The following is a 27,892-nucleotide window of genomic DNA, read 5'->3' as shown; positions in this document are numbered from 1 at the left end:
ATTCATCTGCAGGACACCAAGGCACCCATCTGCAGGACACCAAATCACTCATCTGCAGGACACCAAATCCCTCATCTGCAGGACACCAAGGCACCCATCTGCAGGACACCAAGGCACCCATCTGCAGGACACCAAGGCACCCATCTGCAGGACACCAAGGCACCCATCTGCAGGACACCAAGGCACTCATCTCTTCATCAAGGAGGCAAAGAGAGACGCATTGAGACTGAGAAGTTCAAGTGCAAAGCAATGAGGTCATTGAGGAATTTCCTTCTTTTAGGGAGTTCCCAAATTCTTCCTGAAAGGCAGAGCAGGCAGCAGAGGCACTCCAGGGAAATTCTGAAAGGCAATGAGTGTCCAGGGCCAGTATCTTAAACAGGGACACAGCTTCAAATTCCAAAGTGGCTGGAAAGCATATGAGAGGCTTTTCAAGTCCCTTGCAGAATTCTACACCTGATGTTCAGTACAGGGATAAGAGGATTTAACTCAGACCACTGACCCAAATCTTCCTCTCTTTTCTATCCTTCCAATCTTTTCAATTACAAACACTTGTCCTCAGTTACAAACACTTGCTCTAAACACCATGGTTTTTTCATACACTCCTGAAAAAGCAAGGGTTGTGGATTCTGTATGGCCAATCCCTTTCCAGGTGCAAACTTTTCTAATGTATTAACAGAATTATCAAAGTTTAGAGGAAAAGCCACTCAAGAAGCCTTTCAATTCTGTGCTTTAACATTTTCCACTTTCCTGTGTACTAAAAGCTACCCAGAACTCACCCCAAACACAAAAAAGCCCAGCCTAAATGTTATGTTATATGGATGATTATATCAAGCTCATAGCAGGAGATGAGAGTCACAGACTTTATACAGGCTTCTGTGGGGCTGTGCCCAGGCTGTGCAGAAGGTGAATCACCAAATTCCTGCTCTCTCCAAGTCAGAAATCTGTCCAAACACAGACACACAGACATCTCCCTTTGTAGCAGCTGAATGTTTTCCCCTCCCTGCATTTCAAACTCCCACTGCCTTGCAGGAGCACAAAGCACAGATGTGGGACTGCACTTGGATGAGAGAACTCACGTGGCCTCCCTGAGAAACTCCCCAGGGCTTCCACTTGCTCATTTGCATTTAGTTCATTCAAGATCAATTTGATAAGCAAAAGGGCTAATGAGAAATGGTTTGTAAATAGCCAGATGTTTGCCAGTTCCAGCAGGAAGGAGAAAACAGAACAGCACGGGAAGGGAAGCACTGCTAACTGGGAAGAACTTTGATGAACACTTAATCAACATTTTGTTCACTGAAGTTACTTTTCAAATTGGTAAAGTTGGCATTTCTCAGCAGCAGCTATGAAATAATTAAAAGAAAAAGTTTTCTGAATTAATGATTGAAACGTTCAGAATAGTTTTTGCTCAAATTAGGAGTGTGAATTTTCATACCAAGCCAGCTGCCACTACTGCATGTGATACCTTCCCCCTCTTTCCCAGAACAGTTTCCTTCTCCACTGCTCATGGATTGACAGAAGGTATTTTAAACCCAATATCTGTATTTCCTCCACCTGTGAATTGTCAGATTTCACATATCACACTCATTCCTCATGGCACTGCCCACCACAGCCCCCTGCACAGCACAGTTGCACTCAGATGTTCCATGGGGTGTTCCCTGCTGGAGAACAGCATCTCAATGGCCCCAGAGTTCCAGGGACACAGCCTTGGGTGTGTCTCTACACCCCCAGTGAGACTCCACCACTGCAGCCCAAATCCTCTGGCAGCATGCAAAAGAGAAAGGACATCATGAGCAAAGTCCTTGAGGACAGCAGGATGAGGTGTGGAGCAGAGCAGGAAGGAGAAACCACTGGACAAACAGCAGGGGAGGGAAAGGAAGAGCAGTGAGACCACAGGAACTCCAATAACAACAGTGAGAGTCATTTAGAAACCACTGCTGGGAGCTGGGTGCAAGCACAGGCTTGGCCAGGGCTCCCAAAGCCAAGGCCATTCATTATTCAGTGTTTGAAACATGGAGAATATGGAATAATGCTTCTGCTGGAAGGGGCTGCAAACCACTCAGGTGATTAATGCACAGAGCAGAAATTAAATTCCTTTTCATCATTTTTCTGGCAATCTGATGACAGCAAGGCAGTGCTGGATGCAGACTCCTGACACTGCTCTGTGGCATTAAAGGCCCTGACCCCAGGAGAGGGCACCTTGCATTCCCCAAATCCTTGTGGGGAGGACCTGGGGCTCTTCAGCCAGCACTGAAACACACCCAGATCCAAAGAGGAATTCAGAGGGAGCAGCAAATGCACAGCTATCCTACAAAACAACTGGAAAATAAACAGGAAATCTCTCTTCATGGCTCAGTCCAAGTTCACTCTCTGCACACTGGACACCAAAGCCAGGGACAGCAGAGTCACAACTGTTCAAGGTGGGAAGTTCCATCAAACCTCCAGCCACGGCTAAGACTGTTTCTCCTAAATCCTCTCCATCCAAATAAGAAAGAAATTAGCATTTAAAACAACCCCCTGCAAAAAGACAACACAAAGCCCCCCTCAGTACAGCTTTAGTATTTTCCTGTCTGACTTGTCACCCCTCATCCTCTGGGGTTTTCTTCCTTGGGCTCTTACAAATTATTTTTCAGAACTCTGTGACCTGAAACAGTGAAACAACCTGATGCCTTAGTGATGATATTTGCAGTACCTCTCTTTTGGGGTCTTTAATCATTAAACACCAATTGTTCTGCTTTGCCACCCCAGCCATGCAATTCAGAGAGCACTGGCAGGAGTTCCACTGATTGGAGCACAGGGACAAATATTTACCTTAAACTGCAGCTGTAAACCACCAGATGTGCAGCTGCAGGTTGCAGGAATGACAAAGCTCACTATTTTTTACACTAATAGCAGAAAAAAAGCTTCTGACACTGGAGCCACTTTGATATAAAATATTTGGGGTGATTTGGGATGTGCTCCATAAGCTCTTCTTTTCCAGGTTTGTGATTTTAGTGACTGCTTTCATTTTGGCTACTCTGCTATTGCTTGTAAAGCTCAGCATGCAACATTTCTGACCATGTTTTATTATTGCACCAAATATTATTTAAACTACAGGCTGCATCCTGTAGAATTCCTTCAGTTCTCCTCACTAAGTGTACAGGAAACAACACTGGATCACTGACATGATTTTTAACTAAATCACCCTGCTCTGTTGGCTGAGCTATTGACAGAACCCACCACGTGGAAAGGTCCCTTGGAATGGTCCCTCCCCACTTTTGGCTCTCTGCTGTCACAGTTTATCTTACCAAGGTCAAGTATTATCAGCTGGGCTCCAGCCTGAGCATTTCCAACATCGTTTTCTGCAATGCACTGATAGAATCCTTCATCAGACTTCACCAGCCCCAAAACTTGCAGGTTATGTTCTTTCTGAGGAGCAAAGGGAGAAAACAACACTTAGAAATGGGCTGCAATTGCCAAAACAATGGTGTCAGCAGGGCATGTTACTGTGGCAGGAGAAACTTCTGACAGCAACTGGGAAAGTGTGTTTGGAGCTCCCAGATCTCACCTCCCCTGCCCTGAATCCTCATGTTCTAGTGGGTTCAAAAAGCAGCAGAAGCTCTCATTAATGGCTATCATTTTCTAGCATCACACAGCACTGGCAAATCCTGATGTTTCCCCAGCTGTTCTGGTGGTGTTTTGGACCCTGAGTGAAGCTCACAGCCCTACAAGCCAGGCACACCCCATTACACAGCCATTCATTTCTCAAATGCCTCAATAATGCCTTTCACTGCACCTGAAATCTCCCTGTGGAAGCACCCCTGTGCCAAACTCACCATCCACAGCTCAGTTACATTTCTATTTCAGCTCCTGCTAGAAACTGGAATTTTTATGGGGCACAGACTGCAGCACACAGTCAGTGGTCATGGTGAGCTCATACTTTGACAGTGCATTTTGCCACCCTGTGTGCCCAAGTCTCCTGGAAATTCCAAGCTATAAAGACATCAACTCTTACAACATAAGCAATGTACATTAAAGGGATTCAAGAAACCATTTCTCTTCCAGGTCCCAAACTGTGGGAATCCATAAAATCAGAGGGTTTTGGGAAAGCTGCAAAAGGCAGCCTCAGAGACAGCAGAACTGTGAGTAGAGATAAGCAGTAGCCATGAGATTGGTCAGCAGAAAAATTATGTAAGTAGAAAAGTAAGGAGAAATAGAACAATGATCTGTGTATTAACATTTGGCTAGAATAACTCCCTAAGCTACAGAAAAATGTATCTAGTGAGATATTAGGGAGTTCTAAGCTTAATAATGGAGCTCTGTGCATTGTGTTTTAAGGCTTGCAAGCAGATATTGTATCCAAAATAAGCAAGCATTGTTTTAACAGAAGGTACATGTGTTCATAGTGGTTGGATAGAACTACTGTCAATGTGCTTTTGCTTTGTGTGATTGGTCAAAAAACTTTTAAAGTAAGTTGTGACATTAAGTTCTTGCTCTGCTGTCTGGAATGTGAGCTGATGGCATCTTCCATTGTCATAACCATGTAATGAGAGTGATGCTGGAAAATAAACAGCTCAAAGCACGTTCCCAGCAGCCTCATCCTGTCTGTGATCTGTACAGAGACCGAAGCCAGTGATACCCAACATCAACAGGACAAAAGCAGGTGCTACAGAAGAACCCAATCTCCATCATTATGAAGAACTGACAGGCCAAAAACATGCCTGGGATGTGAGCTGATAGCATCTTCCCATTGTCATAACCATGTAATGAGAGTGATGCTGGAAATTAAACAGCTCAAGGCACGTTCCCTGTTTGTGATTTGTACAGAGACCCCAGTTGGTGATGCCCAACATCAGTAGGACAAAGGCAGGTTCTAGAGAAGAACCCAATCTCCATGACTGTGCAGAACTGACAGGCCAAAAACATGCCTGGGATGTGAGCTGCTGGCATCTTCCCATTGTCATAACCATGTAATGAGAGTGATGCTGGAAAATACAACAGCTCAAGGCACGTTCCCAGCAGTCCTGTGCTGTTTGTGATTTGTACAGAGACCCCAGTTGGTGATGCCCAACATCAGTAGGACAAAGGCAGGTTCTAGAGAAGAACCCAATCTCCATGACTGTGCAGAACTGCCAGGCCCAACACATGCAGGATGGGCAGAGCACTCACCACGATTTTGAAGTAGTCGCTGGGGATCACCACGTCCCCGTTCTTGACCCACTTGACGGTCGGCGTTGGCTTCCCGGTCACCTCGCACTCAAACACGATGTCCATGGACTCGTGCGCGTAGATGTTGGCGGGGCGCTTCAGGAACGTGGGGGGAACTTCAGGGTGGAGGGAACAAAGACAAGGAGATGATGTTAGAGAGAGAAAGAGACCTGACAGTCCCACACACAGCCAGCTTGACACCGAGAGATGGGCTGGGCACTTGGGCACGAGCAACAGCAAAGGCAGCAGGAAGGTGCAGCTCAGCTTTGACAGACACCCACATGAGCTGGGAGATCTTCTAGAACCACTTTTGGGCCAGCCTGGTCCAGGGAAGGTGTCACTGCCCACAGCAGAGGGTTGGGAATGACAGGATCTCTAAGGTCCCCTCCAGCCCAAACCATCCTGGGATCCTGTGGGTTCTAGAAATTGGGGTTGAAGGTATTTGAGATGGCAGTTCATGTTCAGACTCAGGTGTTTATTACTTCTTATCAGTTAAATACACTCACAGCCATGAGTTCAGCAGCATTTCATTAGCAAGGCACAAAATGGCCAACAATCTCTTGTTACAAGGTCTTTTAAGACTAAACTATCCAATTAAGAAGTGACACGTAGATTATTCTCTCTTTTAACCCAATAACTGATCACTCAAAGCCTGCAATGTGGACTTTTCTGTCCACAAATTACAAAATATCAAATTATTTTGTATTAATTACAAAATATCACCTAAAACCTAAAATGAAGAAGAAGGAAGAAGAATGTAAAGAAGAATAACTTGCCTCTGCCTTAAAACTTCAATCTTGCTTCATATTTATTTCTATATTCTAAAATGCCAAACTCCAAGTTTTCCACCCTGTGATATTACACATTTCTAACCAACTACACACCCCTAATCTCAGTGCTATCAATCAATTTTTAAAGTCTTCTCCACAGCCTCAGGTCACATGCAGTTCTCTCTTGAGGGTCTGTGCCTTAAAGCACAGAAAATTTAAAATTCTCAGCATCCAGGGTTCCAACAGGATCCAGCCAGTTGGGAATGACCTCTTGAGACCACACCAAAGAAGAAATGGAACTGAGGTGTATAAACTGCAAAGTTAAACCTCAGGGAGTTCAAGTCAATAGGAAAACAAAAGATACAATTATATCAAAAAGTACTTTTAAAAATGAATGGTCACAAAACTGAGATGAAACCTTCCCAGAGCACCACAGCCTCATGTTCCAGTGAAGGAGCTGAGGTTATCTGGGAGTGCTGCACTGAGCCCAGGAGTTTCTTCTCTGGCTGTGGAAGCCAAGGAACAGGATGTCCATGAGCAGGCAGCTGCCCCTGTACCACAGTGCTGACATCTCATGGATGTACAGGAGGGGAGCTCTGTATTTATAACACAGCAGAGCAGAAGCTGAACATAAATTCTATCAAGAACAGAAGTTCATCACTTACAACATGCACCAAAAGTGTTACTCTGGGTCTTGGCTGCCTTCTATATGTCCTTAAGTCCCCAGAGTGAGATGAATTCCATCAAACACATTTAAAATCACACAAACTCTGAGATACAGATTTTTTGAGGACACCAGCCCCAAGTGATTGGTGCACAGACACATCACAATTTCTCTCACAGGAGCCTCCAGCTGCATCCAGGGCCCTTGCCCTCCTCTGGCTCAGCAGCACCAACCCTGCAGGCACTCACTCCTGGAGTATCCTCTTTAGAGAACACCCACCTGTTTATTTGTGTTTATTGTGCTCCCAGCACAGGGCAATTATCTTACTTGTGTTGGCAGCTCGGATTGTTGGAGTTCCAGGAAAGCCCAAAGCAGCCTTTTGCCCTTTAATATTTAGCAAAGAAAGTCAATATGGAAGGGCCACAGGGTTTAGACAAACAATTTACACATTTGGCCTCTCAATGGGGTTTATTTGGTGCTGGAGATAAAGAATCCTAGGTCATGTTTTACTCCTTCCTCTGAAATGATCCCAAAGGTTTGCAGGTGGATTTAATACTTTTAAATTAAAACAGCTGGAGGTGAGCAGCTGCCCCAACCCCCCTCATGTTTTGGATTATAAATGAATAAAGAGGACATTAATAAATGGAAATACTTTAGAGTAAGGTTTGAGTACTTTAGAGTAGTGGTTTACCTCTCAGGTAAGGGTGCAAAGCTACACAAAGCTGTACATTCACAGCTCTAACTCTCACACAGGAGCAAAAAGCTGGATGGGGCCAAGCCCAGCTGCCTGTGCATTCAGACACCCCTTTCATATCAACTTCCCAGAAATTTACCAAACACACCATAAATTCCACCTTAAGAAGGTTCAGATATTTCTGTGCTTACTCTCTGATGGCTGCTACCACCACACACAACACTGACATTTAAAAACTCTCTTCTGAATTTATTTGCCACCAAATTGCTGTAATTTATTCTCTATGAAAATTATTTTTATTCCTCCCTGGTATTTATCCTCAGCACTGTTATTTATTACAAGCTGTGCTACTGCTCCCTCCCTTCCCCTACCCAGCCTTATTTTGGGTGCCTCAACCAGTCACGTTTGCTCTGCTCTGCTGTGACAATTCTTCCCAACCCCCTGGATGTGCTCCAGCCTAAATCCCTCTCCAGAGCCTGGGGAGTTTCAATCATTTACATGGAATTTTTTCAGGTTTCTGTGGTTGAGATGACCCCCAAGGTATTAGAAAGTCTTTTTTCCCAGCCCTGTGACAGAAGAAGAAGTCGAGATTGGTCTGTTGTGCTTCTCAAGGTTGTTTGTTTTCTCTGATCTGTTCCATTCTTTCTCTGACCTGCAGAGATCTGTCCAGCAGGTCAGGTTGTGGCACAGCCCCTGCCCTTGGGGTGGTGTTGGCTTTTTATACTAAGAACTACCTGTACTTTATTTACAATAATTTTCCAATACCTATCACCTATGTTAGACAGTCTGTCATTATCCTAAACCAATCCAAAAGTGTCACCATGACAGCAGAAGATGGAGGGCAAGAAGAAGGGCAGGACATGCCCAGATTCCTCCATCTTGCTTCCCGAACCCCTGTCACAGACATCTTTTATGAAAAATCCTTTCCTTAGGATTTTTCCTCCTGAGAAGCTGAGAGGCCTCAGGAACAAAATGTAAACATTGATTATCTGCTGCTGTGGAATGCAACAGGTGCATCTGTGATTGGTCTCATGTGGTTGTTTGGAATTAATGGCCAATCACAGCTGTCTCAAACTCTGAGACACAAGCTTTTGTTATTTATTCCTTCTTTTTCTATTCTTAGCCAGCCTTCTGAAGAAATCCTTTCTTCTATTCTTTTAGTATAGTTTTAATATAATATATATCATAAAATAATCAATCAAGCCTTCTGAAACATAGAGGCAAATCCTTGTCTCCTCCCTCATCCTGGGACCCCTGTGAACACAGTCACAAACTCCCATTCTAAAACCCCCAAATTCTACTTTTTCACCCTGTGACAAATTCACTGTCATTCTACTCAAACTCTTGTGGCCTGTAACTCCTCACACAAAGTTGGTAATTGTTTCCATGGGCTAAAATCCAAGGCACAGGTGTGTTTGACTCTGTGCCAAGGTCTCTGAGCCCCTGCCAGGGTCTGGGATCACCCAGGGCAGCCAGAGGGATGTTCTGGGTCCTGACAGAATTTCAGCTGTGTCTCAGCAGTGCCCTGACAAATGGCATAAACACCACGGCAGCACTGCAGCCAATCCCTCAGCCAGTGCATCACTCTGCCTCTGCCCTTCCCACATGCATCATCCCCTGCCAGCCTGGGCCAATCACTGCCTGCTCATGGTGAGCCCTTTTTAACTAATGCCTCATTTTGTTCACCCTGCTGATCAATTCTGATGTTCTCATTTCCCTTCCATCTCTGTCTCTACTCACACGCACGATCGATTCCTGCACTGCTTGCAGGGTTGAAAAAAGGGAATACAAGAATTGCAAAAGTTGTTTTTCCACGAATGTACAATGCTTCCATTTCCAAAACATTCATTACAGGTGAGTTTGAATTCCTTAGCCACATATTAATCTTGTCAAAGGAACACAGAGAGACACAAGCCAGTATCAGTGACTGCCAAAAGCACAAAAACTTATGTGAAAATCTCACATGGAATCCCAGCCTGGTTTGGGCTTGACAGTTCCTTAAAGATCATTTCATCCCACCCTGCCATGGCAGGGACACCTCCCACTGTCCCAGGCTGCTCCAAGCCCTGTCCAGCCTGGCCTTGGGCACTGCCAGGGGTGCAGGGGCAGCCCCAGCTCCCAGGGAAGAACTGAATGCCCAAACTGTACCACAGCAAAGTTCTGACTCTGTGTTCTCCACTAGCGTTTAACTTGTAATGAAGACATTTGGAAAGAACTCAAATATCTTTGGCAACTGATATTGCTCCAGTTTGGGACACCATCCAGCAAGAGCATTAATTTTGAATCATAAGAGGCAGGATTTTCTTGACACAAAAGGGGAAGTTGAAGTAGAGACTCTCCTACCTACTCTCAATTACTTTTGATTTAGGAAATTAAGAGTTTGAAACACCCCATTTTTTCAAAGTGACTCTGCTTTTCTGGCTCATGAGCAAATGCCAAGCTGTTCACAAAGGGATAATAACATGAGGAGTGCTCACTTTATCAATTACTTCCCAGTTAATGAATTAATAAATGCTTTTCAAACACACTCTTCTGGTTTAACCGTGTCAGTGTTTAGCATGAACACAATGCAAGTACAGATGTTTGTGGTAGAGAAGTTCAATTGATAACCAGTGAGCAAAGGAGCCAATTATCACAGAAAACCAGATTTGTAAGGGAAGATACTGTGCTCTGTTGCCAAACACACAATTAAACTTCAAAGACAACTTGGCAGTTCAGCCCCCTCTTTGTGTCAGCACACAACAACTCCTGAAAAGGCAAAATGCTTGAACAGAATTTCACACCCCCAGGGAGCCCTGCCACCCTTCTGGGGATTGAAGAAAATATTTTGATCACAACAATGATCAAAAGATTAAGAAAAAACCCAATCCAACCTACATCAGCAGTTGATTCAAGCTTCTAAGCTACACCCCAATAAAGGTGAAATATTTTAAAAATATGATGCTTTTTTAAGCCAATAGCTCTAAAGGATGGGAAGAGCTGAGGAACTCCACACATGCAGCAGGAATTGCACCCAAGGTGATGAGGAAACAGGAATAGATGCTGGGCATGGATCCCATTCCACAAGGACAGGTGATCAGAAGGAAATGGAAATGAACTCCACTGGTCTGCAGCTCTGCTGTACAGGAGGAGCACAGCAATGGTCTCCTTTGGACACACAGCCTGTAAGGATCATTTTAAAAGACCTATTCTCTTTCTAAAAAGCATTAATAAATCAGCTGTTGGTCTGTTGTATTTGCTGGGAGCTGCCCCAATGAAGGCAGGAATGACGCATCTGATCCATGTTCTCAGAAGGCTCATTTATAACTTTATATTATATTAAAGAATGCTATACTAAACTATATTAAAGAATACAGAAAGGATACTTACAGAATGCTAAAAAGATAAAAACAAAAACTCCTGACTCTTTCCAGAGTCCTGACACAGCTTGGCCAAAGAGTGAAAACAACTCCCAGCAGAATGCAATGCAACAATCACCTGTGGGTGAACAATCTCCAAACACATTCCATGAGCACAGCACAGGAGAGGTAAATGAGATAAGAATTGTTTTCCTTTTCTCTGAGGCTCCTCAGCTTCCCAGGAGAAAAACCCTGGGTGAAGGGATTTTTTCAGAGAATGTGAATGCCACATTGGTCTAAGTACAGCAGCCAACAAACACAAAATAAGGAAATAAGAATTGGACCAACCAGTGGCTCCAAACACTCCCAAGTACAGAATCCATGACTGGTTTGGGTTGGAAGGGACCTCAAAGGCGACCCAGTGCCACCCCTGAGATGGGCAGGGACACTTCCACTGGTCCATGGTGCTCCAAGCCCCATCCAACGCAGCTCTGGGCACTGCCAGGGACAGGATCACTTCCAGGACTATTCCTGAGGCAGTGCTGGAACTCCAGTACCAGCCTAAGGCTGAATTTCCAAACTGGAAATGTCCAGGACAACACTGAAGCACCATTCCTGCTTCCTCAGGCACCTCCAGGTGCCTCAGTCCCTGGAAACCAGGAGTGTTTTCCAAGGTCAGCCAGTGAAACCCCAGCTCCTACCACTCCTCCTCTCCCCTTCCTCCCACACTTTGGCCACAGAGAGCATCTCCAGGCACCCCTCACAAACCACCTGCTCATTCCACAAGTTTCCCCCAGCCCAAAGAAGGGGAGCACAAACACAAACTTAGCAGTGGCCACATTTTCCCAGTGTATCTCAAACCCTCCTGACCACTTCCATTTATATCCCATTTCCCAGGGGTGCACAATCCCCAGCTTCTATTTCAGTTACAAATGTGGATTACCAGCAGTATTTAACATGGACATTTTACCATAAAGCCCATTTCATATCAGCCTGAAATGGCCCACAGGGATTTTATTTCCTCCTCCAGGGATAACAACCTATTCCATTAGGATATGCTCCAAATCCTATTAGAATCATTATAAAGTTAAATGCAATTTTCACAACTGCAATTTAGTTTCTAAGAAGGATCAAACTGCAACATGACCATTACCCAGTTAATCCATCCCCTCCTGTCCCTCCCTCAAAACACAGAAAAATGTTTGAATTGATGTTTGAAAGCAGAATTTTTGATTATTATCTTTTAATTCCATGAGTTAGTTGTATACAAATTAGTTGATTTTCTTCAAATATATCCTGAAAACAAAAAAGGAATTTCCACTTTAAATGAAAATGGGGAGTCATAGCATTCTTCCTTAAAAACTAGCAGAAGTATATGGATAATACTTGAAGAAAAAAAGAGATTTAAATCCCAAAACTATGTTGTAGGCAAGACAAATTCTTCCCAATCCCTGAGCATGGCTGTGATGTCCTTAAAACACACTTAATATGCAGCTACAAAATTTGCAAAGCAAACACAAGCCGACAAAAAGGGTTCCTCTAGAGAAATACAGAAAAGTGTCAAATTAATGTACAAAAATCAGCATACCAAGACACAGAAAGGTTATAAAAATGTAAACTACTACAGCAATTTTTTTGCAGCAAAGCCAGAGTTGCAGTTTATGCACAGTTTTGGTGGCAGTGACATTCTCTAATGTACTAAATGATGTTTTTTAATATATATTTTAGGAAATTAAAGCAAATGTGCTTAGGGAGAGGTGGTGCCTGTGGCATCCTGACTGGTGGGAATCTTTCCCTCTTCTTGCACAGGCAAAGCAGAAAGAGAGAGCCAGGTTTGCCAGCTCCAGTGACCTTGGTAACCTCTGCTCAGCAGCTGGAACTGCCCCAGATGAGCATTGATGGCCATGGTTTGTTCCTTTGGATTGTTCAGAACTTTCCAGTTCCCTTGGAAATGCCAAACCCCAGCTCCATGGAGAGAGCTGGCTCCGGCAGTGGCAGAAGGGCAGGGCTGAATAAAAACAGCTATTTTACATTTACAGTGAAAAGCTTTCATTCAGAAACTGCTAAATATGATCCATGCTTCAGAGACCAGCCCCTAAATAAACATTCCAGAGGCAGAAACTAAAATCCAATATTCAATGCTAGCACAACAACCAAGAAACCAGGTAAGCATGAACAGTACAGAACAAATATAAAGTATAATTATACTGATCAATTAGACAGTAAAAAACTCAAGCTGCAATTCAACATACGTGGAGTTTTTTTAGGCAGAAATAATATATTGTAGATTTATGGAGTAGGAAGTAATAGCACTAAAGTTCACATCAGAAGGCCTGAGAAACAAGGATTTTCTCACAAACTGGACATGAGTGCCAGTATCACAGGGAGGTGGAAGAACTGTCCATGTGTAGGCTGGCAGCAGCTCCCTCCACCCAACACATCCCTGAAGGAAAACATCAACTCTGATTTACAAGAGAGCAATGAAAATGATCAATGACTCAGAAAATTAGCTCCAAAAGAAAAATTGAAAAGCTGGAATCAGTTATTTGAGCAAAGGAAGGATTATGCAGCCATGGAAGCGGACACCTCAAATAAGAGCTTAACAAAGAAATGCTCAGTGCTGCAGAAAGGAAATTAGTGTATATATATATTTATATCTATGTATGATTCCTGTGCAGGAGGAATGACACAGGACTAACATCTCCATCCCTGTCCTGGCCTGGGATAATACTCTAAACAATTAACTGCTCACTCTTGCATGCAGGGATGGAAATGGGATTCCCTCCCAGCACGAGCTGCAGCAAAACCCAACAGTCCCTGTACACAGCCATGAAGAATCTCTCATGTGCAGCAGCCCCATCCCCAGCAAGGCTCCTGGTGAAAGCTGTGGGCTCCAGCCTGGCACAGACACTTGGATTGCAGGCAGAGCTCTGGACATGGATCCACAGCTGGAATTGCCTGGGAAGCTCCCTGGCTGCACAGACATCCTGTAGCGAGCAGGATTTTTCTGTCTGGCTTTTTCACTTTCTGACATCCAGGACCAGCACAGATTTAAACAGTCCCATAATGATTTTTCTGCTCAGGTTCCTATTCCTTTCCTAACAATTCCTACTATTTCATTTGGTTTTAAAGATCTTGCATTTTCCAAAGACCTGCATCTTCCAGTTTCAGTATTTGAGGGCCATGCCAAGCCCCAGGTCAGAGACCATGGCTGGGTTACAGGAACTGGCAGAGCTGCATTTCCCTGGGCAATCCACTGAACTCTAGTGTCATTTCACCACCTGGATGTTCCTGACATCACAAGGTGTTCCCAAAGTTCTTCACCAGCACCATTTGTTTCCACAACCCAATGAACACAGGACACCCCAAAACCCCTTTTCCACACTCAGCAGTGCAGACTCAGCTCCACAGATAAAAACAACACCTCATTCCCCCTCTAATTTCCTATTAAACAAATAATTAATTCCCTTTTTCCTGCAGGAGGGAATTCACTCTGACTCTCAGCACCAGTGTTTGAGGCTCTTAGTGAGTGACACTGGCAGAAAGGCCCTGGGGAAGGAAGGGCAACAACATCCTGCAGAATGTTCTCCACAGCAGAGTGTGGCTTTTCCACACAAAATACACATGGATGGATTCAATCAGCTACCAACACTGTATTTTAATTTTTTGTCATTTTAACAGGTCCAGATATCAGATTAACTCACCCACATTTTCCCAAATCTCCCCTGAAAGGCTTCTAAAACCCTCATGTCACACTGACCAAATCTCCTTAGTCTGATTTTTTTCAGTCTGCTGATTTAGGTGCTAGGTTACACAGCACTCTTGGGAACTCAGGATTTCACACTTCAGCTCCTCAAGAAATGTGGAGTGAAGACCATCTGGTCCCAATGATTCCTCACTGTTCACTTCAGGGGTCTGCTCTGAAATAGATTTTACTAACACTGCAAGTTCAGGTACAGCCTCTCTCCAGCTCCCTCTATTTGAAAAGATAAAATACAATTTAAGACAAAAGTCTCCAAATTTGCAGAGAACACAGAGAGCAGGAATTCACTTTTCTGCTTCAGGCCATCTTCTCACCCCTTTCTCCTCACACTCCATCATGTGCTGACCCTGTGCTGTCCCTGGCAGATGTCCCAGCTCTGACAGGCTTGGAAAAAACTATCACAAGATCTGTATGTTATTAGCAAATGACTGAAAGTTTTGTATGAATTTACTTGCAAATAAACAGGAGAATAATAATCCCTTTCCCTTGTCCTTAGGAGCTCTCTGGGGAGGTTTGGAGCTGGGTTTTTTCTCTTTCCAGGGTAACTTTTCACTGGTGTTGGATGCTTACTGTGAACACAAACACCACGTGCTCAGTATTTGTTTAACCTCTTTGGCTGTGCCTTTGCTTTGTGTTTTTAGTAACTTTGCTCAAACTATTTTATTCTTAGCTAACTTCTATCACACAGATCTCCCTCTACAAAACTAAATGCTGATGGTGGTGATGGATGTCACCACCCAGGAACAGCCATCACTTCACAGCCCTCATATCCTGATAAATTCTGGGTTTGAGCCTGCACTCTCCGTGGTTTCCATGACAAGGCCATTAGCTCTGGTGTGGGGTTGGGAGCTTTGGTGTTTGGGCAGGGAGGGACCCTCAGTGCCACCACCGTGGTGCTGAGCTCCATCAGAACAGGGCAGTGAGGGAAGCTGGGGTTGGAGAACCTCTGTGATGCCTTGGGAAGGCTGACCTAGAGCAGGGACTAGGCAGAGCTAAAGAATAAGCAGGGATTTATTAAAAGGCCTCAACAGAGCCACCTTGGGCAGCACAAGAGCCCAGCCAGGGCTGCACACAAGATGAACCAAAATGGTCACAAAAATGCACAGCTGGTCATGGGGTCTCTCACTTTTGTAAGTTCTGCTCCATTTGCATGTTGGAGTTCATTGTCCAGTTACAGCTCCAGTCGGTAAAGTCCCACCCTGCTTGTTTTCTCTCTTCATTCCACCATTGTTTGTGCTCTTGGGCCTGAGATTTGGATCCTTTGTCCTTGGTCCCCAGCTAGAGCAGGAATTGTTTTGTCTCCCTGCTCTGTGCAGAGAGCTCACCATCCCATAATACAAATCCCAGACCCACACAATAGAGCAGCACAGAATGTGAAAATAGAAAAGCCAAACCTGAGGCATCAATACAAACACACACAAACCCCTCCTTTTCCTGTATGGCCATGGAAGGGCTGTTCCTGGGGGACAAGCACAGCTGGGCCCCCACAGAGGAACAGCAGAAGGAATTCCTGTGTGCCTCAGGGTGATGGACACCAGGTGGGTGCTGCCCTGACCCACAGCACCCCCAAGGATCAGGGCTGCAGGATGGAATCCCCACCCACCATGAGCCCAGGGATAGATGTGCCACAGCTCCCTCAGCTATTCCCTGCAGGGATGGAACACTGACCTTTGTCAGAGATCACTGAAAAGCTGCTTCCATAACACCTCTCAGTGGTGTTCAGCAACAGGAATTGCTAAATATGATCAGGAAGCAATGGGCATAAAAATGAAATCACAAGTTCCACCTCACTGTGAGGAAGAGCTGCTTTCCAGGAGGGTGTGGAGTCTCCCATGTTTGGGGGACATCCCAAACCCACCTGGATGACCCTGAATGGACTGCTTGGTCTCCACAGGTCCCTTCCAATCCCAACTGCTCTGCGAGTCTGCCTCAAGAGTATTTGGCCCCAGCAGTGAGTGTCTGTCCTGCACTAATATAAAACAGATAAACCAACACCTGGCTCAACTAAATAACAAAAGCAGGTCTGTGTCACTCTAAAAACAGGGGGAGAAAAACACAAAAGGATTACAAAACCATAAATCAAACAATAAACATGCCAAATAAAAACCACACTACAACAGTTATGTTTTGCCCACAACAGGGGAACACACAAGTGAAAACTCAAACCACCTGTACACTGAAGTGGTACAAATTTACAGATTCTTGTTTGGCCTCAAAACCTTTTGCACTTGTCACCTCCCCTCCAGGGCTCCCAGTAAGACTCCTCCATGTCCAAAGACAAAGATTTATTTCCTTCATGTTCAGACTGAGCCCACCCTCTGTGGGAGGACATCTCCCAAATCTGCACAGGGGAGGCACGGGCTGGGATTAACCTGCTGCTCTAGGGGTGAACTCCCCAGTGAAGGAGGAACTCAGACAAAGAACAGATGACAAAAGATTTCTAGATGGAAATGAGTTCACCAGATGACATGGAAAAGCTTATCAAGTGTAATAAAGCAGAGCAAAGCTCACTCCATGCTTATCCGAGGGTATTGCTGATTATCATTCCAAGCGAGCCTTCCACACAACTTCTCGGGTGATTTTTAGAAGTAAAAACCTTAATCTGGGCATCAATAATGTAAAACTGTTACATTCATTATTTCTCTGTTTTACTAAGCTCTCCTTCCCCAGCCCTTCTAGGAGAAATCTCGCCTGTTTGACCCTGAATCTACTCCAAGTACCATGGAAACATCTGAATAACAAGAACGCTCATCAAAATTTAAACTTCTTACAGCACTGCCAAAGGCAATGAAATTTTTATTGAATTCCAGAGCCCTCATTTTCCACACAAAGCTGAGCTGGAGAAGAGGCCTCAGACAGCCCTGAGCACGACAAGAGCCTTTGGGGCCTTGTTTCCCATTTCCAGCTATTTCCAGCAAAACCCTCAATCCCAGTTCCCACCACGCTGCCTCTGGTGTCTGTTCAGATCCCTCCAAACAAATCCCCAGCAGGAATCCTCCATCCAGCCTGGGACTGTTTGGTGGGAGGATCTGCAGCTCTGCTGCAATCACTGTAAGCAATACAGTGTTCCTCCAGGATTTAGGGATGTTTATTGTGGATATATATGGTGGATATAGGGCTGAGTCCTCCCTCCACCCAGAATGACACCCAACACCACAGTAAGAAATGATTTATAACTGGAATTTGGAATATGGCACATTTCTCACTTTTATTTTCTTCCTTGAGTCTTTCAAAAACTCAAATCTTAAAAGTTTACAATTATTCCAATAATTTTGATATGTGAAGATTAAAAATAATAATAATAACAACAAGCTAGCCCTCCCTGGACGTGACAGTGCCCTGGAAGCCCAGGTGCCTCCCCCAGCCCTGCCCCTGTGATGGCACTGGGTGGACATTTATGGAGCAAATCCCATATTTGAGAGGTGCCTGTGGCCCCTCAGCCCCTTCTCCAGGGCAGCCACAGCTCTGAAGGGACAGATTATGGGATGAATATTCTGAAAAATCAATGCTCAAGTGTCTCACACTGGGCACTAAAACAGCTGGATACATTTCCTCTTAATTTTTCTGTGTCCCAGTCAATTTTTTAAATGGATTCAATGCCACTTCATTTCAGCAGAGAGCAAAAATACATTCATTAGTGGTTATGAATGATTCAGGTGCCATGGAGCTGAATACCAAAACAGGAATAAATATGGATTTGAACCGAGCAGTATAAATAAATCATGGGACTATCTCCTGAATGAGGAAAAATAGCAAATATTGAATATTTTCTCAATAAAGTAGCACTGTGAAGTTTGTGCAGTGCACAAGGCAGTGAGATCCTGGGGAGAAACAGCAGGAGAACACACATTTAAGAATTTCCTAACTCCATCCCATAAGAAGGGGAAAGAGGACGTGACAAATTAAAGGCAGCAAGCCTTGACATGCCATATCTTTGAATATTTCCCAGTGCAGCCCTCACAGTGAGGGGGTTCATTTATGTGTTACAGACTGAGGAGCTCCAAAGGCCAGGAAGGACACACATTTTAAGATTATTTCAAATATTAAGCTGTTTGTTCACTGAATACAGATTGCCTCTGATCGTTTGGGGAAAAGATAAACTGGGGCTGGGAACAGTGAAAATAATTTATGGGATCAACCAAGCCCCTCTCATGTTCACCAATAGCTGCTGCTGGATCCAGGCACATCCTGGCACTACAAAAAATAGCTTTTTCCTGATCAAGTTCAAAAGAAAATACAGAGTTACTGCTTTTCCATGTTTTTGTCTTGTAATGACACAAATTCTTCAGGCTGGCTTTCCACATCAATTCTGATTCCTTTCCAGCTCAGTGAATGCAGGCCCATCTTCACATCAAAGTCCCTTCTAATTTACAAATCCCAAAAATAACCTTAATTACAACCCACTTCAATAACAGCTTCTGTGTAAGGAAGCAGCAAACAAGACTCTGCAGCCTGAAAAGAAACAACTCCAAGGGCTCAGTAAAGGCCCAGATAAACATGCCTGGCATAGTGGAGGAGTAAGGGTGGACTGGCTGAGCCTTTCCCATGAAAGCTGGGAAAAGAAAAATCAAACAAATTTACCAGGTTGGCACAAAATAAAGAAAAAAACGTGCTGTTCTTCTCAGAGCCATGGGATGAGGGGGATACAAGATGTTTACAGGGAGTGAGAGAGGAAAATGGAATAATAGAAAAGGAATCTATGGGGGATTGATAAATAATGGAGAAAGCACAGAGGAAACCCCAATCTGCCTGGAGAACAAGACATTACCCAGGGGAAATAAGAACTGTTCTCACCCTTCACTTAAATCCCCTCAGCCATCTGCCTCTGGACACTGGCACCACATGGGATCCTGCAGCAATCCCTTCTGGGACCAGAGCTGTCACCATCCAGCAGGAGCCCCTGGGGGGCTCCACCAAGAGATTCTCATTTCCCTTTCACCTTTTTTTATCTTCAAATACATAAAAACATTTTCTTGTTTGGGGTGGGTTTATCCTTTGCTCCAAGTCATAAAAACCCCTTCTAACTGACATCCCCTTTGCCTCCTTGGTAAGCCAGTGAGACTGGCTCAGCAATTCTTTTCTTCTATATCAAAACTTGCTTCCATCTCTATTCCTTCTTCAGATTCTACATTCAAAAATCTTTCTGCTAAACAGACATATCTGTGAGACTTTCTTGTCAAACTTGCATCCTTCCCAACACAAATGGATTCTAACCACTGAGGTAAAGAAAGACACAAAATAAACTCGGAGCAATCTTTGTAAACTGTGCCGTTCACTGCACAAAAATCTTCTAATTAATCTCTCAGCTTTCCACAATTACTGAAGGTGGAATCTGGGGCTGTTGCTTCCCACACTGCACAGGTACAAATTTGCCTTTACAATCTCTTATGTTGAAAGCTGGCCCAGCACATGAGGGCAGTGAGAGCAGCAGGAATTCAGAACAGGAATTCAGGAAAGTACAGACCCCAGTGATGCTTTTTCCTTAAATAAAATCCAGTTATTTGGGTAATGGTAAAGAAATTGAGACAGGTATTATGGATCAGGTGCACACCTCAAATCCAAGGAAGTTTTTCATATTTAAAGTTTGTGGTATTCTAGAAAAGAATTTTTCCCTCAAAGAGAGAATGCAGAGCATTGACACATTTTAATTACAAATTAGTAACAGTTAACAGATTAGCAAGTTCTAAGAGTCTTCAGATTTCAAATTAGTAAATTCAAGTGACCACTTTAACAGAGGCAAAGGATCCTCCTTATAAAAACACTGGTCAATAATTCTAAAATACTATTTAGAACTGTATTTTTGGCAAGGTGGTACAACAATGGACCCCTACAAAGGAAAGATGTTCTTCCAAATGACATTTTACCCATCTGAGCTGTTCCAGGCAAACCAAAGAATCCTTTAGGTTGGAAACAACCCCCAAGATCGAGTCCCACCATTATCCCAGCACTGCCAGATCCATCTCTAAGCACAGCCTCAAGTGCCACATCCAGAACTCAAATATCCCCTTTAATCCCTAAGATTTCCCCGCACTTCAAAGAATTCTCTCTTTTCCTTGGAAAACAACAATCAACAATTACAATCCCATGTGAAACTAAGGAAGCCAAGTCCCAGTTTCCAACAGAACCAGCTGAACATTAGAACCCACAATCCTTCCCCCAAGTACTCCAAGTCCTGATGGAACATTACTGTGGTTGATGTGATGATGCAGAGCTCTGCTAACAGCACCAGCAGCCCATGGAAACCCTTTGGAGGCTCCATAAAAGCTTTTTTCATGTGCTCCAGCACCTGTTTACACCCAGGGGAATTTTACATGAGCTCCCAGGTTCATTGTGGAAACTTCTGTGTGTGTGCCTGGAGCCCAGCTGCAATGTGAGCAGCAGCAGGGAGATCAGCAGCTCTGCAATCAGCCCTCGAAGGGTTAATCACACTAAGCAGGGAGATCAGCAGCTCTGCAATCACTGCTCTAATGGTTAATCACACTAATGATCGTTTAAGCAAATTAGCAGAGCAAGAAGCATGCACTGTGCAGATGAGTGTGTGACTGGGAGCAAAAGCACAGCCAGTGCCAAGGACAGAGCCAAAGCTGCTCCAGCCCAGAAATCTGAGCTTGTGGAACTGAGCCTCCTCCCCAGCCCCACAAACCTCCAGTGCTTCTTTCCTTTCCATGCAAATTCCCAGAGACCCAAGCAAAGTTTCAGCCAATTATTTTTTAAAGCACAGTGATTTGAGTCTTATGGTTTCTTCTGAAGCCAAGAGAACATACCAGGGTGGTGGTAATGAACTCTTATTTTTCTGGAAGCACCTTCCTAAAATACAGTTTCTTCTCTACGTGGCATCTTAGGATGTGCTACAGGAAACAGGCAAAAGATAAACACTACAAATCAGAGCTGTGTTAGTGCTGACATTGTCAGTAAACAAAGTTATTAATTATACATGTACTGAGAAAGCTGAAAAAAAATTATTTGCCCAAAGGGGAAAGGAAAGGCAAAATTATATTTTAAAGATTCTCCAAAGCGTGGCACACAGCTTATAGTAAATCATTAGAATTTAGTGAAATGTTTGTTCTGCAGCCCTGACTCAGCTCTGAGCTGTGAGCTGCTATAAACTCACCTCAAAAGAGACTTTCAGTACAGAAAAGTGACATATTTGAAGTTCTACTTCAGCCTCTTTGGTTCCTCCCTGTGCACAAAGCCTGCCTGAGCTCCCTGGCCAGCAGCAGCTCCATCCCTGTCACTGAGCCATGGGTGGTGGGGAAGGGATCAGTTCCAACCCCTGAGAGCCCTGTCCAGCCTGGCCTTGGGCACTGCCAGGGACCTGTGCCAGGGCCTGCCCACCCTCCCAGGGAACAATTCCTCACCCACCCAGTGGCACACACACCAATCCATGACTCTCCAGGAGCTGGGATCACCAGGGCAGGGTGTGATGCTTTGCACAAGCCCAGGCAGATGTTCTGCTGCTCTTCCCTCACTCACCTCATCTCCCTTTGTGCCTTCCTGCAGTTTGCAGCAGGAGCTGCTCCATGACCCTGGCTGGGCACTGAAGTGGCACTGACTGCCCTGTGCTTCCCAGGGTCCTTTATGAACATTATTCCATCAGGATAAACAAATAATAATTGGAGGTTGGAGCTCCAAAACACTACAGAGCTCACTGAGTTACAGAACACAAAGCAGAATTATTCCCAAAGCTGCCAAAATTGTTGCACCTCCTTCAAGTCCCATTCCACTCAGCCACATGGCTATGGAATAAACACACTGTCCTGCCCAAGGGAACTGCTCCTTGGGCTTGCTGCTCCAGCTCCTGACAGACAAGCAGCACTTTAATGGGAAGATTTTGCAACTTGCATGCAATGCAAAGAGAAATCCTGAGTAATCCTACATTCTGTGCATTAACCTGTCAGTAATGGAGGGGTTCCAGGGGGCCTTTCAAGTGTTGTAACTCAGGATGAGCACAAACTCCCTTTTATTCAAATTGTGTTCACAGAACCAAGTGCTTTACTGCAGCTAAAAGCATCTGATGTGAGAGACACACAGCCTGGGGAGTGGCACTGCCAGAGCACAGGGTGCTCTGAGGTACCACAGTACAGCAATTTATATCCTCACCTGCAAAGTTATACTGAGACTACATTTCAGCTCCTAAGGATGTGAAAATAGAGATCACAGATGCAACCTTGGAGTCAGAAAACAAACAAGACCAGCAGAGCTGCATGAATTTGGGACTGGTTAGAAAAATATTCAGTATAAAAATAATGTTCTGCCCTTCATTAACCAGTAACCAGCCTGCTTTGAGCCTGGTTTCCTTCTGTGAGTGTCTTAGATCCTGCTCCCATTTCCCTCCAGGCTCGCCCTCAGCACTCCTCTGCAGAGAGCACCTTGAGGAGCACAAAACACCTTTCACCTCTCTGCAGAGAGCACTTTGAGGAGCACAAAACACCTTTATTGGGCAGCTCCCACCTGCCCCCAAGGCTTCCCATCTCCTCCAGAACACTGCCAGTGTTTCAGTTCCATAACCAAACCCCATTTACTCCAGGAACCCAAACTCCACCGTGGTTTTCCTTTAAATTATTCTCCTCACGAAGACAAACTAATTAACTGCAAGACTATGGAGGGAATCAGCCACCACAGATAAGAGCCCTCCTCCTTCCCACAAATTACTGGATTGTTTCATCTCTGCAACTTTGGGAGAAACTTCCCTGCCAAGGACTAGAGCTTGGATAATGAGACATCCAGTAATGGCAATAATCTGGCTCCCATTAGAGAAATCAATTATCTGCTGGATGAGAGTCAGCTTAACCATCATAAAAATTTAACTTGAAAGAAAGTATATGTTCACTTTATGGTATGGACTCCCTCTCAAGACTGATTGATGTGTGGTGTTCCTCAGCATTTCAACTTTAACATCACCCTCAGTTTTCATCACGAAATTTGGTGGTGTGAAAACAGTGCAAAAGTTTCTGCTGAAATGGAAAAAAAAATTTAAATCCCATAAATTCAAAAATTAAACTTGGAGCTTGGTTCACCCAATTAAAATGGAAGGATGACCCTGATGAACAGAGAAAAGTACTCACCATTTAGGGCACAACTCCTATAAAAAGAGTCTCACTTGGAGGCAAAAGGCATTTTAATGAGCTGCTTAGTTCACACATTCACATTTCTTGGAAGTCTCTGGCATGTGCAACTTAAAAATTACTACTGAATCTTTCAGCTTTTAGCTTGCAATTGAAATTCTGTCATCTCCTTTTGATGGGGAGTAAAAGCAGTATTAAAACCCCTATAGCTTATCTCTAGTACATACATCTACTATTGTCCTTGAATCCTTAAAAGCATCCAAGAGCACCTGGGACCATGAGCCAAGCTGGGCTTACCTTTTCTACAGCATTGTATGAAAAACACACTGCAAAAAGAGTAAATCCTGGGCTGGGCAAAGCCTGCTCCAAACTAAAAAGCACATTTTTATTTTGGAGACCAAAAAAACCCCCATCCCTAAATATAAACCCTGGGCAAAACCCTGCATTTTCTAACTGCCTGTCTAGGCAAAAGCTTTCTGTTCTAAAAGCCATTTTGGGGGAAAAGGATTTCTGTCCCTAAAGCAGCAGCTGGTTCAAACCCCTGTTAATATGATCCTCATTTATTAGAAACTCTGCCTGAAAGAGAAAGCTGCCTTTACAATTCCCTCAGTTCAATATCAGTTTCGACATTGCAGATATTTAAGACACTGCTGCTTAATTTAGTAACATTTTCATGATCCCCAAGGATTCCTCAAGAACATTTACAAGGAAAACCATTTGTGTGAATTCTATGGGTTACTGATCATTTGGTTTTGTCTTTCTTAATGGGTTTTTTATAAATATATATATATCTCAAAGAGGATTTTTTTTTAATTCCACATGTATCTCATCTCCCTGGCATGTGCAGTACTGGATCTTACTTCCCAAATCCCTATACCATTCCACTATGGAAACACATCCCAAGGGATCTCATCCCTGTCCTTATTCACTCCTGCCCATTTGGGGGCTGTTCTGGAATTTTTTCAGCACCACAAAAATCCATTTGAAAGCTCTGCAGCACCTCTGCAACACAAAGACAACTTTTCCAGATATAATCAGACTTGAAGCAATCTTTGTAAACTGTGTCATAACTGCACAAAAGTCTTAAAATTAATCTCAGCTTTCCACAATTACTGAAGGTGGAATCTGGGGCTGTTGCTTCCCACACTGCACAGGTACAAATTTGCCTTTACAAATACAGGGAATTCCAGATGTTTCATGTACAAGAACCTCATGTTTAAATGTTGTCAGATCTTTGGAAAAGAGACTTTGGAAGAGGAAGAGCCTCCCTTGCAGCAGGATTATCTGGGGGCTGCACACCCCATGGTGCTGGGGATGAACATCCCAGGACCATCCCAGTCTCCTCCTGGCCACAGGGATCCACCCCACTGACCAAGGCACACCCAAAGCAGCTGCCCCTGGCCAGCCTGAGCCCAGGAAAGGCTGGAAATCCTCCCCAGCCCTGAGCTGCCAAGTGCCCCCTGCCTGGAAGGTGGCAGCAAGGCACAGATCATGGCCTGGCAGGGCTGCCCTGAGCTGCTCCTACAACACATTTCACATATTTCACATTTCCCTGCTCTCTGACACTCCCACAGAATGTTAAACATCTGCACTGCTACCAGAGAATGCTCCTTGAAATTCCAGCAAAGCTCACTGGTGACTTTTGGAAATGCTGCTAAAGAAAACAAATGTTGGTGCTCCCATTGAGAACCATGGCAAGATCTCTTCCATGTGTCAAGGGCTGGACAAATGTTCCTCCTGGTCTTAGAAAAACATCAAGACAGACCAAAAAACCTGCAAACTTACAACAGTCCAGCTACAGAACAAGATTTAGACATTGAGCAGGAAAAGCAGAGGTTCTGCTGAGCCTGTGGGACAGAAATCAGGTCACAGTGTTGAGCACAGGAGTGGAGCCTTTGCATGATGCAAAGAACATCTTGGGGAAATTCACCTTTAGTCTCAAAAATGACAGCTCTGCTGAAGATGGGCTCTTCTGGTGTCCAGGCACAATCTGAACAAGTGATGTAGCCTGAAAATAACACTCCCCTGTCCTTCCTCTCCATGTCCCTGAATATCTGCTTATAGCTTTCCCACCAGCAAGCCTTGCCTTGAATACAAACGTGAGAGGCAAAAATTCCCAGTTAGTTGAATTCACAAGTGAACTGCATTCACATCAAACTACACCAAGGAGCAACAGTGAGGACTTTCAGAAAGCTTTTTCAGACCATCAGTGAAGTGCAGTGGTAGAGACCCAAATTCCAGGGAGTTCAGCTCATCCACCATCCACACCAGACTCCTGGACTCTCTGCCCTTGTTTGCATCATACAAAAAAAGGTCTCTAATTACTCATTACATCTTCAGGGCAAGAAATAACTCCTGTGAAGCCAAGGTGTTGTTTTTACTTCCAAGAGCTTCCCCAAGCAGCACATCCTGAGACCCCCAAAAAAGGACAATATTTTGTCCCCCACGTGAGCCTTTGACAAGTTCAGGTTCATGCAGCATCTCCTGAATCTCTAACTGAGGAGCAGCCCATTATCAAATCCAGCCCTGAGCTTAATTAGAGAGGGAAATCGATGAAGATCATCTAGAAGGTATGAGAGAGGTCTGAGCAATTTTCAGTGATGGTTCAAATTTCTTCCCTGGAATTGTTTTCAATAATAATGAAAGCTTAATGCAAAAATAACAGTTAACCAGATATATTACTCTGCTGCTGCAGGATTTAATGTGCTTTGCAAACAGCTACAATTTCTGGGGCAGGATGGCACCAGCTTTTATCAAAGCAGCTGCCCCAGAGAACCCTGGAAAACAAGCCCAGGGTTCTTCACATTCAGGCTCTCCCTTCTGCAGCTGTCCTGGTTCTGTTTTAAAGAGTCTTGACTTGTTTCATACATCCTGGCACATTCCCATTTTATTTTAATAACAAGTCATATGTTAATAGATGCATAATCACAACTAGTTTTAAAGCCAAAATCTTCAATTAAAAATTTAAAATAATTACGTGCCATGAGTAATCCAAGTACTAGAGACCCCAGCAAGAGCAAAGGCAACAGGGAAATCAAGGTGAGGCAATCCTGCCAACCCCCCAGAACCCAGAAATCACTGTTCTTGACACTGCAGGACCAACACTCAAAAACATCCTATTTTCTGCTGGAATGAGGCTTTGCCATTGCTCTAAACCTTGTCAGCTCCACTGAAAATATTTCCAGCACTTCCTTCTAAAGCACAAAGTGGACAATTCCATCAAAATATTTCTGCATTTGGTTTTTTCCACACAATTTGCTCTGGCAGCACGAACGAGGCCGTGATCAGCCAGTTGCCACATGCAATCTCTGATTTATCATTACAGATACCCCAAAAGAAGCTTCTCTTGTTTTATTTTTAAATTTAGTTACATTAACACAGTGAAACATGTCATGTGTAATACTTAAGATACACTATCAGACACTGAATGCTGTCCTAGGCAACTCAGAAGTTGTTTTTCTGCTATTCCAAAAACTCACTGAAAGGCAACAACAAGCAACAGCAAAGAGCAACTCTCACTCTTCTCCCACAAACACAGGGACTTATTTATTTTAGAGGCTTCACACCTGCCATGTCAATTCTATAGGAGAATGTAAATGGAAATTTTGGTTGGTTTATGATTTTTCTGGTTCGTTATTAACTGCAGTAAATATTTCAGCAGGGAGAGAAAGCCCCCCCAAGCTGCTGGTCCCACCCCAGCACCAAGGCAGGCCACAGGAAGGCCCTGAGTGACCTCACTCAGCCCCAGCCCCTGCACAAACCCCCAGGGTGCTGGGCACTGCCATAAATTTGAAATATTGCCCAGATGAAGGCTGAACCTGTGACCTTCCCAGTATTTAACTGCCACTCTGGCTCTCCCAGGCTGAGCACATGAAATGCAGTAATAACTCCCTGTTTGCCCAGCTCTGCTGTCATCACTTCCCAGCCTTATCTGAGGGAAATGCTGCAGATTCTTTCATGCCTGGGGAGAGCAAAACAAATTTTTCCAGTGCTCTCAATTCATTACAGGTGTTGTAAATAAGCTGGTAGCAGCACCCACAGTGAGGGGAGAGCACTGCCACTACAGCCAAGAGAGAGGTGGCTTTTCAGGCTCCAAATTCTTGCCTCCACCATGGGAAGTGTCCTGCCCTGGATTGTGGTGACCTGTTGGATTAAGCCCTTTTCTGACCCAGAGATGGGGCAGCTGAGAGGTGTTTGAAAAACTTTTATTCCATTTTCAGTCTCATGAGAAGGGTGAGACAATACAGATGTTATAATTCACACCATCACAATCAGAAACCAACTATTTCCTAATTACATTATGAGCATTTCTTGGCCTGTCAGCTTTTGTCACACCATGCTGGAAATGCCTTAAAGCCATTAATCTAAAATGCATCTTTCATGGTTCTATGTCTCCAAGTATCTGGTTTTACTT

At 44.2% G+C, this 27,892-nt stretch overlaps 1 protein-coding gene across 10 annotated transcripts in view; it reads right to left on the bottom strand.

Moving 5' to 3' along the window:
* NEO1 (neogenin 1) overlaps nt 1-27,892 on the bottom strand; it is a 178,724-nt gene that overhangs the window by 61,969 nt on the left and 88,863 nt on the right. For all 10 annotated transcript variants that reach the window (XM_058033043.1, XM_058033051.1, XM_058033053.1 and 7 more), the window contains exons 6-7: nt 5,146-5,300; nt 3,285-3,405 (exon numbers count right to left, since the gene is read on the bottom strand). In XM_058033043.1, coding sequence (XP_057889026.1) covers nt 3,285-3,405; nt 5,146-5,300 — 276 coding nt within the window. The remainder of the gene's footprint in view (nt 1-3,284; nt 3,406-5,145; nt 5,301-27,892) is intronic.

The sequence above is a fragment of the Melospiza georgiana genome, chromosome 13, assembly GCF_028018845.1.
Source record: "Melospiza georgiana isolate bMelGeo1 chromosome 13, bMelGeo1.pri, whole genome shotgun sequence".
Lineage (NCBI taxonomy): Eukaryota > Metazoa > Chordata > Aves > Passeriformes > Passerellidae > Melospiza > Melospiza georgiana.
The sequence above is the reverse complement of the archived record's forward strand: the minus strand, read 5'-3'. Positions and strand labels throughout refer to the sequence as shown.